Raw genomic sequence first — 16,213 nt, 5'->3', positions numbered from 1 at the left:
TTTTGCTACCGTCAGGGTCCATGACGGTAGGGTGTAACACCATCAGGGACCTTGGCGGTAGGAAACATCCTTACCGCCAAACATACTGGCGGTAGTCTATAAAACCCTACCGTTAAAGTGCTTTACAATAGGCACGAGCACGCACTGTGTTCAACACGCAAAAGAATTTTACGGTAAGGCATGCAACCCTACCGTCAGGGACCTTGGTGGTAGGCTGTTAGACCCTATCGCCATGAACCTTGGCGGTAGTAAAAGGAACAGATCTCAAAATTATATCAGACTAGGGGCAGATCTCGAATAGATACCCGAAATTTAGCGCTCCTCGGCGGCGACAAACTCGCATTTCCTGGCCGCCCGCCGGCCGGCCGGATACCTCGTCTCCATCCCATCCGCCGGCGCTCCGCTCCACTCCCGGCCACTTGGTTCGGCCTTTTCCTACCGTTTGTGTCGTGTTCGTTGGTTTCCCCACGCCGCACGCGCCGGAAGGAAGCAACCCAACTCCGAAAGTCGCTTTTCCCACTCACCATGCCAGGCTAGGCTAGGGTTTTTCTTCCTTTCTTTCTTTTCGGAGGCCTTTCCGGCCAGCCATGTCCCTGTCCATGTCGTCGTCGCCCCCTCTTGCGCTTCTGCTTCCGCTTGTCCCCCCACCCTGTCTCACTCGCTGACTCACCCGCCGCGCGCTCTCTCTCTTTCTTCGGGAGCTTCCACTCCGGGCCCAATGGACGAGGAGGAGGGCCCGCACCCGCTGCCGCTGCCGGAGCCGGGGCCGGAGGTGGGGGCGGAGGAGCCGGCGGCCGGCCGGCGCTGCGGCCGCCACCCGGACCAGCCCCTCACGGGCGTCTGCTCCGCCTGCCTCGTCGAGCGCCTCTCCTCCGTCCGCAGCCCCGCCCACCCCGAGATCCTCGAGGTCGCCACCACCTCCTCCTCCCTCAACCCCGACGCCCGCCCCGCCCCCCTCCCCCTCCCCGTCCCCGCTCCCGGCGACCAAGAAGACCAGGGCAAGCTGCGGAGGACGCTCATGCTGCTCTTCCAGATGGACGACTCCGGCGCCGCCGCCGACCGCCGTCCGCCCGACGCCAAAGATCCCGGGGCATCAGAGGCGGGCCACCCCGGAGGAGCACGCGGGAGTCGTTGGAAGGGCGCCTCCTGGCTCAGGGCCATCCTGCCCAGGCGTGGGCCGCGGCGGCGCGGCGCCAAAGAGGGCGAGGAGGAGGAGGAGCCCTCGCGCCCGTCCGGGGCGGTGGATCCCCTTCCGGGAGATGTCGGCGGGGCCCCGTCGCCGCCGCTGGTGGAGCGGAGGGCCAGCTTCCGCCGCTCCTGCGAGTGGATGATCTGCCGGGAGCCGCCGCCCGGCGGCAGGGGGGGCTCCTCCCTGGACCCGCCCCGCCACTCCTGGGACGGCTCCATGGTGGGCAGGGCCTTCGCCTGCTCCTTCGCGTGCCTAGAGGAGCCCTCCGATGGCGTCACCAGGGTCAGGCACAGCAATGCAGAGGAACCGGCCGGGGAGCGCCCTGCTGCCGGGGTGGCATCCGAGAGCAGGAACGGGGGGCATTCCGCCGATGTGGCCGGCGGCGAGGGGCCGAGGTTCAGGGAGAGGAGGAGCTGCAGTGACGCCGGCCCGGAGATAACCGCGTCAGCCTCAGGTGTCCGGCGCCGGAGGTCCAACAGGTGGAGCAGGGTGTGGGATCGCAGCATCACGAGTCCACTCAAGGAGTTCGTGAGGAAGGGGGAGCACGCTCTTGACCGGTCCTCCTCGGAGTCGAGGAGGGAAACCAGGAGGTGCAAAAATGGGGAGACGACAGACATCGAAAATGGCGAAATTCACCATGGCCGCAACGGGTCGGCACTTCCTGGCAGAGCAAGCCAGAGCACAAGCAGAAGATCACAAGCTCACACGGCTAATGGGGAGGAGCAGAATTTCCGCACGGATTGGCTCAGGAACAAGGAATGCAGGATCAGCAGGAGCAGGAGCGTGCATTACACTTCTCCTGGGAACTTCGATAATGGGATGCTGCGGTTTTACCTGACGCCGATGAGGAGCAACAGAGCCGCAAACAGGGGGAGGAGGAGAAGCTCGCGCTTGTTTGGAAGAGGACTTTTTGGTTTCGTTTGAGTGGCTCAGGTTGAATGCCATACATTTTAGAAGATGGCAGCAGCACAAGCAACTTTTTCTTCAGAATCTACTTGGTTTCTTAGAAGTGGCTAACTCTGTAAGTTGTTCAGCAGCTACATTCTTTCTGCAGTACATTATTAAGCCCAACTTAGAGTCAGGAAGATTTAGCTTAAGTTGCAGATTTGCTGCTGCTCTGTTCTTTTAAGACATTGCTTATAGATGGAATCAGGACTGTGCTGTCCAGATTAGTGTATCAGGTGTAATTATTTACATTATAATAATATTCGTATCAATTCTTCCAATCAGTAAAGGTATATACTGTTCTAAACTTGTAACATGTTGTTGCCTCCAAAACATATGCCATATGCCTATCCATGGACAAGATCACGAGCCAGAGAACTTTCAGCTGCTGTGTCTCATTATTAGAAATAGCCACATATGGCCCATATGCTACACAGCTTACACAGAGAAGGGAATAATATAAGCTGTGTATGAACTTTCCTGCTCTGCAACTCTTGCACTTTTGTTGTTAGTTTCTGTTTCCTATATTTTGTAGACTGCCTGTTAACCACTGGTCCATGCTGTTCATTGCTCTATAAATGACACTGAGGCTGCACTGGTGTGGTCCTTACAGAAGGCATGAGAGTTCTCAATGGTGGGGTCCTTGTGCCAAATGATTCCATATGTATCCCCAACTTCAGTCAGTGTATTCACATCTTTAACTTGTCTAGGTAAGGATACAGTATAAACCGATTGGCACTCGTGTATTTTGTTTTAGTCTAGGAAACAGGCATTTGAAGGTCTTGCCTGTATATGTTTGCTCTTGCTAGATCAGCTAGCTATGTAGGGCCACTTTTTGAGGACATTTATCTGTTCTTGTTTTCTTTGCGCAACGCCTGAATTATGATCCTTGAGAGTTCAGACTATTCAATTCTTAAACAGGCTGAATATTTGCGATGGTACTTTATCCCTACCTATCATCGCCAGTGAAGTACTGTTCTAAACTTGTAACATGTTGCTGAAACATGTACTAGCATATACAGTATCTATCTTTGGGCAAGTTCACAAACATGCAGCCCATATGCTACAATTTACTCAAAAGAAGGCAACAATAAGCTGTGTATGGACGTTCATGTTTTGCAACTCTTCCTCTTTGTTAGTTTTTCCGTTTCCTATATTTGAAGACCGTTAACACACTCCATTGCAGCCACTGGTCCATGCCCTTGCCTGCTCTATAAATGGCATTGAGGCTGCACTGATGTGGTCCTTACCAAGGGCATGAGAGTTCTCAATGGTGGGTGTCCTCTCCTTGAGGTAAATGATTCCATATGTGCCCCAACTTGAGTGCATTCCCATCTTTAACTTGGCCAGATAAGGTTAAAGTGTGAGCCACATCTGCACCGCTGTTTTATTTTTCGTAGGAAGCGGAAATTTCAAAAGGTCGGGTTGCATATGTTTGGTTCACTCTGGCTAGACCAGCTATGGCCATCAGTTGCGGACTTTTAGTATCTGTTGAAGTTCCTTGTTTCATAGAGATTTCAGACTGCTGTGTTCTTAAACAGGATGGATGGATGTGGATACTGTAATATCACAGATCTGTTGCTCCCCGTTTAATGATTTGTGATTGTGATGATACCTTGTCGCCTTCTCTTTCATCATATAGATATATAAAGTGTCTCAACTTTAGTACAACTTTGTACCAAGACATTTATTTTGGGACGGATGGAGTAATCTGGTAAGTTGTCTACCAAGGTTTTAAATAGTTCCGGCAGCAGAGAAGTAGCATATGAATGTAAAGGAGCTGGATGAATCAACAGCTCAAGGTTTTGGTGGATCAAATCAAAGGTGTGTTTTGTTCTGGCAGAATTGTTCCATTCTTGGTACGCACTCCCTCCGTCGTTCCAAAATAAGTGTCGCGGTTTTAGTTCAGTTTTGTGCTAAAGCCACGACACTTATTTTTGGGACGGAGGAAGTAAGTTCTAAGCCTCTAAGGCTTGTTCTTGCATGGAAGATTCAGACATGTTTGCCTTTTTTTGGGGGATGTTGACATCGTTTGCCTTTGGATCTGAATGAAAAGAAGTTTGCTACTGGTAGTCGTTTTTGTCAACAAATGCGGGCCATCTTTTTCTTTGCAGCTAAGTGTCAGTGAACTTGTCCAACTGCTCTGCACATGCAATTTTGCATCTTCAGTCCAGAGAGCTCAGAGAACTTTCAGCTGTTGTGGCCCATATGCTACAGTCTGCACAAAGAAGGCAATAATAAGCCGCGCATGAACTTTCCTGCTCTGCAGCTCTTGCCTTTTGTTGTTGGTTTGTGTTTCCTACTACTCCCTCTGTAAACTAATATAAGAGCGTTTAGATCACTACTTCAGTGATCTATAAACGTTCTTTATATTTCTTTAGGGAGGGAGTATATTTGAAGACTGACCCTTAACCGCTGGTACATGTCATTCGTTTCTCTATAAAAATGGCACTGAGACTGCACTGATGTGATGTGGTCCTTACCATAGGCACGAGAGATTCTCAATGGTTGGGTCATTGTGCCAAATGATTCCCCCAACTTCAGTCAGTGTATTCCCACTTTTTTTCACTTGTCTAGATAAGATACAGTATTGCGTTTTTCTGTCTAGGAAACAGAGATTGCATATCTATATGTTGGTCCATTCTTGCTAGACTTTCAGTATCTTTTGAAGCTCCTCGTTTTCATACTGGTGCAACACCTACGAAATTATGATCCATCCGAGTTCAGACTGCTGGAGATTATCATTTTTAGAGCAATCCAGGTTTTACTACGCAATGCTGGATTACACTCTGAAGGCAAAGATGCAGCCAGGAAATCAGGCATTGCATCATAGCATTGCCCAACACTGGTGCTAAGAACCACCGAATTTCCTTGGTGCCAGATGTAGAGAAGCTTGAAGGAGCAAGACCTTATTCGGTCCATTCAGGATATGAACGCCAGAGATCAAGGGTGTTGGCACTTGGCACTGTCTGTTTCCTGAAGGCCTTTAGCAGAAGCTTGTTCCAGAGATGATCGATGATGCGTTCTTAAACAGGATGGATATAATTAACAACACATATCCGTTGCTCCCCGTTTCATAATTTGTGACTGTTCTTAAAAAAAGTTTGACTTGGGACAAACCCAGAAGCTCAAGTATTTTGGAACAGAGGAAGTGCTTCGCATGTTTATTGTTTACATAATAAGTAAGTATAAACCAAGAACCTTTGTAAATTTGATTTTTCATTATTTGTTTTTGTTGTTTTTAAGCACCCATTTATGAATTTGTTTTGGCACGGTTTCTGCAGCAACGCGGGTTGGGCATTATGTACTTGATACTCAAAAGAAGTGAAGTGATCTGGATTCGAAATTGATGCACCATATCCCACTTCATACTGACATCAGTAATGCTGACCATCTAGTTTGTAAGGTTGAGGATAATACTTGTGACACGCTTCTGACAGGCTCATGGGTGCGTTGACTCTAGCCTGCTGTGTAACGATAACTGCATGCGCCAAATTAGGAACCAGTCCTCCAAGCCCACATCAAAGAAGGGAGGAAACCCCTGTGAAATTGACCCTGTCCCATTTTGGTTCTTCTCTAGTCCTCATATATATTGACACTACGAAATCTCTACCTGTCATTCACAATGAATTTTTTTGTTCTTCAAAATGATATTGTTGAACTATATATTATTTATGTTCGACAATAAAATAAAAATAATTTAGTGAATTTATTATAGCACCTGAATTTTTTTTTTTGAGAAAGTTCATGAAAATCTAATTGTACGTCTTTAACCAAGGATGCTAGATATATATATATGGATTCATATGTTTCAGTTAAACATAATACAAGTTTTATAGTGGTTGAGGAAAATAAGAGCCATTCATCGAGAATAGTTGAATGACGTATAAACATTTTTTTGAATCAAAGGGGTTTCCCCTCTGCCCCAACTTTTATTAAAGCCAACACAAAACCACAACACAAACGTTTCATAGCTCTCGACTACATTTATAAAGTCTGCAAAGTAGATAGGCATGTAACAGGAATACATCGAGCACAAAATAGACCTATCAAACACCACTACGGATAACCCGGCCAAGCAATCCTAAGGAGCTCCCCGCGAGATGATCAAGCAACCTTACCTTATGCATCAGGAAGCAGCGTAACTTGAACATCAAACACAAAATCTTGCATTGCGAGATCCTAGCAAATCCAGAATGTACCGCAAGCTTCGCTATTTTCGACTCTTAAATTATAAGCTACTCCCTCCGCCCCACAATCTAAGATGCTTTTGCAAGCTGTTTTAGCTTGTAGCTTGCAAAAACGTCTTTGTAGCTTGCAAAAACGTCTTATATTACGAGACGGAGAAAGTATTTTTTGTGATGGGCATATATAGTAAACTAGACACGGAAGGCCTCTCTGTGTATTCTAGTATCTAGTTTAAGCGGAGACTGCAGCGCCGGAGCGGAGTCGCGCAAGAAAAGCCACCGTACCCACCTCAGTTGGAGCCACGAATTCTTGGGGAGAAGATAATAAAAGGACGGAAGGCGACTCCCACCCAGCCAGCACGTTCCTTGGAAGGCTCCTCCCTCCAGTGAGGTGCCAATGGGCTCGTCTCCAGCTCCAGGTAATTCCATCCACCAAACCAAACTCGAGATGCATTGTATGATCATTGGTTGAGGTTCCTTCCTACATCGATCCAATCCTGAGACCTTTTTGCTCTCGATCGATGTTGTGCCAGACGCACCACGTACGTGCAGATGATGCCATGAGGCAGCATCTGCTGGACGTGGACGTGGACGGCGGCGACGGGCCCAAGATACGGGTGCGCGGGCTGACGCTGCGGCCGCCGGGGCCGGACGGCGAGCCGACCGTGCCCGGGTCCGACCTGGACGTGCCGCGCGGGGTGGTGATGGGCGTCATCGGCCCCAGCGGCAGCGGCAAGTCCACGCTGCTCCGCGCCCTCAACCGCCTCTGGGAGCCCGCCCCCGGCGCCGTCACCCTCGACGGCGCCGACATCCGCGGCCTCGACGTCCTCGCGCTCCGCCGCAGGGTCGGCATGCTCTTCCAGCTCCCCGCCATGTTCCACGGTACGCATCTGCCATTCAAATGCTCCATCGTTGACTTCAATTGCATGCTGGATCTGCGGCTCTGTCTGATCTGATGTGAACCATCTGCGCTGCTGCTGTGCTGCAGGAACGGTGGCGGACAACGTGCGGTACGGCCCGCGGCTGCGCGGCGAGACGCTGACCAACGCGCAGGTGGAGGAGCTGCTGGGCCTGTCGGACCTGGACCCCGCCCTGGCCTCCCGGCCGGCGTCGGAGCTGTCCGTCGGCCAGGCGCAGCGCGTCGCCCTGGCCCGCACCCTCGCCAACGACCCGGAGGTGCTGCTGCTGGACGAGCCGACGAGCGCGCTGGACCCCATCTCCACGCAGAACATCGAGGAGGCCATCGTGCGGCTGAAGAAGGCGCGGGGGATCACCACGGTGATCGTCTCGCACAGCGTGAGGCAGATCCAGCGGATCGCCGACCTCGTGTGCCTCGTCGTCGACGGCGTCGTCGTGGAGGTGCTCCCGCCGTCCGACCTGTCCCAAGCCAAGCACCTCATGGCCCGACGCTTCCTGGAGCTCAGCTAGTTGAATGTTTGTTTGACTTTGGTCGCCGACTACACTGTTGAGTCTGTCTGACCTTGCTTAATTCGGACATGTCGCTTCAATCTTGCTACCACGACGAACGCTGTGTGCGATCTGCATAAATGTACTTCTCTTTTTGAGATGGCATAAATGTACTTTTGGTGTGTCTCGTAGACTGATGGAGCGAGAGAGGATTTTCTAGCTCTATACCTATACGGTCTATACCATACGATTAATTGATTTATTTATGGACGACGATAACTGCCACACGTGTGGTGTATTGGGTGGTTGTGCCGCACGCCTCGTGTGGCATGGAGAAGAACCCGCCCGCACGACCGCGTCCGGGCGCGCGCAGCCATAGCCCGCACGTCCGGTGTGTGGCAAAACCGCCCACATGTCCGGGCCAAACGACCGCGCTGCCCGCACGACCCAGCACGCCCGCCGTCCCGGGCTCCTTCCGATCCCCAGTCCGCCCTGCCGCCATTGTCTCGCACCTCTCGATCCCCTACCTCCGTCGACTTCCTTCTCTGGTTGCCATGGGCAACCAGAGCAGATCCCTAGCGCCTTCCCACCGCTAACCACCCACCCCACCCCTCCCCCACCCCGTCCCACCCCAACCCCGCCCTCCCAAGACGACGAGCTAAAACAGGTGGATCTCCGATCTCCTTCTGTTTCTCGACCTTCTTTTGTCCAAAAATCTAAAATTGCAAATTTGCCCACGAAGATGGCGACTGGATCCATGCTATCAGGGCAAACACCCCACGAATTTGTGTGTCTTTTCATTTGCCCACCAACATACGCCAGATCTGCCATATACTATGCTAGACTTGTGCCAAGCTTCTGGGTTGGCTTGATGCGAGTAGTTGGTAATGAAGCATGCGTAGGAATCACTATAAAATAGGGAGAGAAAGGAGGAATTTGGCATGGGGAGGGAGGAAAAATAATTGCCACTTGTATCTAACGTCAGTTGCCATCTATCGTTGTCCATAGTTGCCACCATGTTATCTTATTGCTTGCCATCCTATTTTATTTTCTGTTGCCATCGCTTCAAAATGATGGATGGCATCCAGAATTCAGAAAAGAGAATGGATGTGCATGTCCTACTTGCCATGAGGTGTTGGTTGCCTATGCAAGAAATGTTATGAGATTGTCGTGTTATCTTCTACATGCAAACAACAAGAACGCTTTTTGCGGATTGTTGATGCGTTCTTCTTCATGTAGTGACTAAAAGCACCGTGACAGAAAAGAAAAGGCAGAATAATGAATCACGAAGATGGCGCTGATCCTTGGCTTTCTCAAAGGCCGGAAACGCCACCTTGGGATGCAGCAGAGTACAATCAACTCATTTCTTCAGGGCCATTGCTGCCACTACTAGAGCACTACGCGGGCATCGGTACGATGCATGATAAACAAAGAAGAAATAGTTGCCATGTTCGTGACAATGAAGATGTCATTCTACTTAGGTCCTACAATCTATTTTTAGCAGGTTCTTATGACCAAATCACAATCAGGGGGGCAGCATGGCAAGTTTCGTCACAGGGCGCTAACACTGACAAATGTACGGGCAACCAAATTCAGCTAGCTAATGTGGCAAATCAAGGTAACACATACGAAAAAGAAACTTACTGTTGTGGACATGTAACTTGCAAGGATGGCAAAAGACTCACGAGTTATATCGGAAAAAATGTAGGACCTTCATGCAGCACGTGGCATCAGGCGGCAACCATGTACCTGCCATCAACGTTGTACACAGGTGAGTGCATGAAAGTGAAGTTGTGGACAACGAGTTAGGAGAAAGGAACATGTCTGACAGTTGCAGTTTCCATGCATGGACAACTTCAGTTGCCATGGCTGGACAAACTGCAGTTGCCATGCCTGGACAAATGCAGTTGCCATGTATAATCAAATGTGACTGCAATGTCTAAAAAACCATGGATGACAAGTGTGAACAAATCTGTGTGGCATGGTTGGACCACTACATGTGCCATGTTGAACAAACTACAGTTGCCATGCAATGACGAACTGCTACCATGATCGCAGGTTGTTATGGTGGAACCACATCGGCAAACGTCTCATGGCAAGCTTCACAGTTGCAGGAAAGCGCTATTGCATATAGAGCACATCAAATTGGAATGACAGACCACACAAGATCGGCACATGCGGCACAACAAGGTAAAAAAAGTGAAAACAGAAAACAGTACTGCATTTGCTTTTGTGGGGAATAGCATGTGAAGAAAAGTAGATTTGTAACGGTGGTGGTGGAAAAAGCAAACAAAAAATGCTACCAAGTGGTCATGTGCAAAGAGTCGTATACTGTCTTCGGGATTTGCCAATTGCTATAAGAGTGTGTGCAACATTCATGATTGTTCACATTTGCGTATTGAGCACAAGCGTAGAATATAAGTTTTGATGCTAAAGTATACTGGTTGCCATGTGTTGGCAACAGTAGTTGCCATGTATGTTGGACTGTATCTGCCATTGCTATATGCTGCAAGTTCTGATGCTGAAAGATGGTGGTTGCCATGTGTTGGCAACAGTAGTTGCCATGCGTGTTGGACTATATCTGCCATTGCTATATGCTATAAGTTTTGATGCTAAAAAGACGCTGGTTTCCATGTGTTGGCAACGGTAGTTGCGGCAAAGGTAGTTGCCATGTGGTTGGACTGTAGCTGCCATTACTGGAGAATTACAGTTGCCATGCATGGCCATATGCAGATTCACAGCTTGCTGTGTGAATGATGTCATGCAAAATCACATGCAGTTGCTGTACTCCATTACGATAAACATGACATTCAAGCAAAATCTTACGCTCATACCTGATTTTTTTATTGCAGGACCTTCAACTACAATTAACAGCGGCGCGGGGACATCTATTCTGCGGGGAGCTCTGAGCGCACAGACGACGCGTTCCACCAGCCAGCCAACACTCATGCCACAAACAATGCCGAGTCAGTGTCGGAAATGGCAATCGTGCCAGCAATACCGACAAGCACACCTGTGCACACCAGCACAAGCAACACTCAAGCAGATGAAACAACCGTTGATACTGAAGTGAATGATGAAACCGATGACGAAGCACAAGGGGATGAAGATGGTGGGCAATCAGAAATCATGGTACCCCAGCCACCGTATCTTGGGCAGAGATTTGATTCATTTGTAGATGCAAAGGAATTCTACCAGACTTATGCAAAGTTCCATGGGTTTGCGGTCAACACCGAATACCATAGGAAAATTAAAAAAACTAACGAGTACAACAGAGGTGAGATGAGGTGCTACAAGGCACAAAGAAACAAGAAGGGCAAAGGTGATGCGCCTGTCATTCCGGAATGAAAGAGAGGTATCATTGTCAAGATGGAATGCCCTGTCCGGTGTAAGCTGAACGTAGATGGAGCACAGTGGGTGGTCATTGAATATTTTGACAAGCACAACCACGAGCTAATAAAGAAGTTTGACCTGGTCAAACTTCTGGCCGCCCATAGAGGATTCACCCCCCTCGAGAAGAAATTCATAAAGTTGCTACATGATTGTAACGTCGGTCCATCAAAAATGGTGCAGATACTCTCCCTCATCCACAACAAAAACGGGTCTCTGAGTAGCGTGGCCTACCTACCAGCGAACGTCACAAACCTAAAGGCAAAGTACCGTAGAGAAAGCAAGTTGGCTGACATAGAAGCCACGATAGCCTACTTCGATGAGAAAGCGAAAGAAGATCAAGATTTCTTCTACAGGATAAGATTGGACGATGAGGACCGTGTCAGGAACATGTATTGGGTGGATGGTGCTGCAAGAAGAGCCTACAAACATTTCTGAGACCGCGTTTCATTCGACGTGACATATCTCACTAATATGTACAAGATGCTATGCACTCCATTCATAGGAATAAATAACCACAATCAGTCATTGCAGTTCGGATGCGGGCTTGTTCGGAACGAAGACACGGATGGGTACGTTTGGCTGTTCAAGACCTTCTTGGAGTGCATGGGTGGACTTGCTCCAATGAACATAATAACAAACCAGGATTTCAGCATGTGTGCAGGCATAGAGGAGGTCTTTCCGTTGGCAGTGCACAAGCACTACAGGTGGCACATTATAAAAAAGGCTGAGGAGACGCTAGGACCATTCTTTGCCGACCGTCCAGAGCTGCACAAGGCATTCGAGCTATGCGTGGACCACAACTTGATGGTGGAGGAGTTTGAAAGGAGCTGGATGGCTATGATTGAAACATATCAAGTCCAAGACCACGAGACGCTTGCTAGCTTGTGGGAGAAGCGAATGTACTGGGTGTCGGCCTACTTCATGCAGTGCTTCTTCCCATTTCTGCAGACTACACAGCGCAGTGAGGGGTTCAATGCTGTTTTGAAGCGATACGTGAGCCCTGGCAACTCATTGCTACAGTTTGCCAAGCAGTACACCGCTTTGCAACAAAAAATACTGGGATCCGAGCTACAGCAAGAGGCAAACACCGCGCTCAAGCAGCCAAAATTTCTAACGTATTTACCAATGGAGAGGCAGATGAGCAAGATATACACCAACAAGATTTTTAACAAGTAAGTTAGTTGTGTTACAATCTTATTTGCACAATCATGAAGGTACTAGGTGCCATGTAGAATGCAATGCAGTTGAAAATTCTTATTTGAAAATGATGATTTTGTTGAAAAGTAGCCATTAGGTATAGAGTAACCATGATATGTAGTTGCTATGCTTAATGAACTACAGTTTGCCATGCTTAATGAACTGCAGTTTGCCACGTTTACTCAACTGCAGTTACCATCACTAGTAGAAAAAGGGTCAAATGTGAAGCACATTAGTGCCGGTTTGAATTTGAGCCGGCACTAATGTGACCATTAGTGCCGGTTCCAACGGCTAGGCGGGCAGGCATCATTAGTACCGGTTCGTTGGCAACCTTTAGTACTGGTTCATGCCACGAACCGGTACTAATGTGACCAGTGCGGCTGTGGTCAGGCTGGGGCCCCCACGAAGACCTTTAGTACCGGTTCATGCCATGAACCGGTACTAGAGTTTCTTAGTAAGCTGATTTTTAGTCCCACCTCGCCAAGAGAGAGGCAGTCTGAGCGGTTTATAAGCCGTGAGTGCAGAGACAATGACGAAGAGGCGCAATGCTCACCTGCACGTTGATTAGCTTCAAGCCTTTCGGAATAACATAGATTGCACTGAGCTATGTGCAGTGCAGTCTACACTATTCCGAAAGGCTTGAAGCAAATTAACTAGCATTGTACCTCTTTTTTATTTTTAATAACTTATTTGAACTCCGGACTTCTTTTGTGTTCAGTATGCAGCATTCAAAGCGACGTCATCAATTTCCAACATGTTCTGACATCATTTGTTGTTTTTCGGTCATTTACCTAATTGTTTAGAGAGCTAAATGACCGTGAAATTTAAAATCACTACAAAATGAACTACCGAGTGGCCTCACAAACTCGGCAAGATCACCCAGGTCAACGTAAGTCGCATCACATTGTACGATCTTGGTTCTGTCGAAACATGAGCTGCATGAAAATGATATAACATGAAAGAATCATGGCTACTAAGTAAAAAAGAAAATAAAACGTAAAACGGGGCATATCTAGAAGTAGCAAAAGGATGAATAGTAAAAAGAGCAAAGCAAATGGGAGGTTTATGTGGGTGTGGTCATTACGCTTTCAGCTCCTTCATGTGATTGCTGTTGGACCTCGCATTTCCAAAGCGCTTGACAATTTCGTACAGCTGGTTCTGATCCTTTGTGGCCTTGACTTCCGGCTCATAATCATCCGCGGGTGGCGCGTAAACTACCCTACGCTGCCTCACAGAACCTGGGGTTGCACTTCTAATGGTATCCTCAGATACCGACTCAGCAGGCACATTGGAACTTGATTGGCCCTGACCTCGTGAGGACCTCCTATGTAATGCTGCCTCCTCAATCTTGCGGTAAGCTTCATCAAGTGACGGCGTAATCTCCTCGGGGGCGGCTGCAAGCATGAAAAAAGTGTGTTAGGATACCTGGAAAACAAAACAAATTTAGTTTGAAAGAAAGGTTGTAGAATATGTAATGTAGGCACATAAAGTAGGGAGTTGCCATGTGCAGGCAACTCTAGTTGCCATGTGCAATGCATTGTAGTTGCCATGTAACAGCAACTACAGTTGCCATGTTGTATGAACTCCAGTTGCCATGTGCTTGCAGAATGGAAAATGCAGCATGGCAACAGAAAATGTAGGTGACAGCGTGCAAGCAAATCCAGTTGCCATGTCCATCAGATAACATTTGCCATCATAAGTGAGAACCCCCAAAAAATGCTTGGGACAAAAGTCAAACTAAAAAGATGTATACACAAAAATGATAAACGCATAAGAAATGTACCTTGCACAACCGGCTCTGCGAACTTGACAGCCTTTTGCCCTCGACCATTGGCTGCGCCATCATTGGGGCCATGCCTGCCGAGAAAGCAAAGGCAACTGGCATAGGATCTTGCACCACTGGTTGATCTTAACTGATGCCAAGGCTAAAGCTCAGTGGGGTGAAGGGCATTGGGTGCCTCTCCTTCCTACTGGCCGGACCACGAACAACTTGCTGGGCAGAATCCAAGGGTGAATGATCAACAAACATTTCTGCATCGACCGCTGCAGAATCATCAGGCTTATTCATAGGGCGGGGCGTGCTGTCAGCGGTATCAGTCGCAACTTTCTTGACAATCTTCTTGTTTGGGCTGTAGGGGACACCGATGTTGACTGGGAGCTTAGAAGTGCGTAGATTTAAGCTGGGGTTATCCACGGCGGGTAAAGACGCAGTCTGCTCCGCACGTTCACCTCCGTCAGTCGTGCTCGGCTTGCCACCTGGGTCGGTTGTACTCCGGTCTTCCGTTCTCTCCATAACATTGTTTCTGGCAGGTGGTGGGAACAGTGTGGACGCATGCACATAACCAGAGTCATCTCTGCTGCTCCTAGCTACAACCGACGCGTTGGGTATGTCTACAGATTGCTTGCGGGGGCTACGGCGCCTAGGTGGAAGACCAACTCGTGCAACGGTCACCTTAGCAACCTCTGGAGAACCAGAAGCTGGAGCTGTTGTGCCAAGAGTCTCACCTGTGGATGGAATATCATTATGAACTGTCGCCTCAGCCCCTTCTTTCGTGGACGCAGAAGTGCCACCACCCACGCGCTTGGAATCCGTGTTAGATGAGCGGGAATCTTCCTTGCTTAGGTTGATCTCGGGGACGTCCACTTCAACACTTGCTGATCGGGTGGCATGGCTCACAACAACATCCTTCATTGCCAGCAGAGTGGGCAATATTTCAACAGTCCTGGCAGATACCGACTCATCACTCCCAGATGTACGGATGCCTGTTGTCGTAGCCTGCACATCTGCAACCGGCGGAGATGCTCGGCCGCTTGCATCAGAGCTAGTGGGAACAGTGGACGCTGCAGTAGCAGGTTTGTCCACTGGCGCCTCATGAACGTCTGAGTTGCCACCTGTCGACAGCTTTGAGTGTATGCGTTCGAGTGGGTCTCTGGGGTTCTGCTTGGTCACGCGTGTGGTAGTCTTCTTCACCCTGAATAAAAAACACACAAACATTGTTAGATGAACAGCTGATAATTGCAAATGTAGGTGGAATAAGAGTTTCCATGTGGCCTAGTTAGCAGTTTCCATGCAGAACAAGCAGGAGTTGCCATGGTACACATCCTAAAAAATGTAAGAAATGTGTGATGTGCCAGGACTGCCATTTCAAAACTAGGTGTGGATGAGTGCACAAACAAAATGGAAAAGCTGGTAGTTGCCATGTAGGTGGAATAAGAGTTGCCATCTTGACTAGTTAGCAGTTGCAATGCAAAACAAGCAGGAGTTGCCATGTAGTAAAAAGAAAATAGAGCATGGGAGAAACAACAGTTGCAATGTGGGACTGATGGCACTAGCCCATGTGGCAAGCTGAATAGCTGCATTGAAAATAAAAAATATAGCAATATGGCAATGGAAAAGAACAGGGATAACCTACTTCTTGACTGTCTTTCTCAAATCTGGCAACACGATAGGATCACCGGTGTTGGACGTCGACGTACGAGGAGATGACCTAGTGGAAGGCGTGTCACCAGCAATAGGGGCACCCTTGTTCAATCGAGCAGAAACACGGGTTGACGTTGGTGCTTGTTTCTTCGTAACTGCTCGTCCACCAGCTGTCGCCTCGCTGCACATATAAGAAAGAGGCAAAAAAGGTGCCAAGTGTCAGACACGAAAATCGTTGCCGCGCTTAGCAAAAACAAATGGAAAAGGGGGTCAGTCTGTTCGAAAGGAGAGACAAAACAAAACACTAAAATAGAATTCGAACCTCCTCCTAGCAGCTAAGGGATCAGTCCTAGGTCTCTTGACAGGAGAGCCCTGCCCAACATCCTCTGGATCCCTCCCCCTCTTTGAGGGCGACACCCCCTTGCCTCTCGCAGCTGTCTGTTCTTTGCCTTTCTCCGGTGAGGGGACATCTGG

At 48.8% G+C, this 16,213-nt stretch overlaps 4 protein-coding genes across 5 annotated transcripts; all 4 read left to right on the top strand.

The window, feature by feature from the left end:
• Positions 1-279: 279 nt before the first annotated feature.
• On the top strand, positions 280-2,441 carry LOC125552913 (uncharacterized). Its single transcript, XM_048716637.2, has one exon. It carries the CDS (start codon positions 719-721, stop codon positions 2,111-2,113), a length of 1,395 nt encoding a protein of 464 aa, XP_048572594.2. The 5' UTR covers positions 280-718; the 3' UTR covers positions 2,114-2,441.
• A 4,144-nt stretch (positions 2,442-6,585) lies between these two features.
• LOC125554274 (protein STAR1-like) lies at positions 6,586-7,919 on the top strand. Of its 2 annotated transcripts, XM_048717850.2 has the most exons (3): positions 6,586-6,740; positions 6,874-7,203; positions 7,310-7,919. In XM_048717850.2, the coding sequence occupies exons 1-3, from the start codon at positions 6,719-6,721 to the stop codon at positions 7,747-7,749; spliced, it is 792 nt and encodes a 263-aa protein (XP_048573807.2). In that variant the 5' UTR covers positions 6,586-6,718; the 3' UTR covers positions 7,750-7,919. The 2 variants fall into 2 exon arrangements, with proteins under 2 accessions (XP_048573807.2, XP_048573806.2); XM_048717849.2 differs by lacking the exon at positions 6,586-6,740 and having other exon boundaries at positions 6,749-7,203.
• Positions 7,920-11,097: 3,178 nt separating this feature from the next.
• LOC147976795 (protein FAR1-RELATED SEQUENCE 5-like) lies at positions 11,098-11,556 on the top strand. The gene has a single exon (XM_087520972.1). It carries the CDS (start codon positions 11,098-11,100, stop codon positions 11,554-11,556), a length of 459 nt encoding a protein of 152 aa, XP_087377098.1.
• A 168-nt stretch (positions 11,557-11,724) lies between these two features.
• On the top strand, positions 11,725-12,297 carry LOC147976794 (protein FAR1-RELATED SEQUENCE 5-like). The gene has a single exon (XM_087520971.1). The coding sequence runs from the start codon at positions 11,725-11,727 to the stop codon at positions 12,295-12,297; it is 573 nt and encodes a 190-aa protein (XP_087377097.1).
• Positions 12,298-16,213: the final 3,916 nt, after the last annotated feature.

The sequence above is a fragment of the Triticum urartu genome, chromosome 4A, assembly GCF_056163025.1.
Source record: "Triticum urartu cultivar PI428250 chromosome 4A, HENAU_Tu73, whole genome shotgun sequence".
NCBI lineage: Eukaryota > Viridiplantae > Streptophyta > Magnoliopsida > Poales > Poaceae > Triticum > Triticum urartu.
Note: the sequence above shows the minus strand (reverse complement) of the source record. Positions and strands in the feature narration are given on the sequence as shown.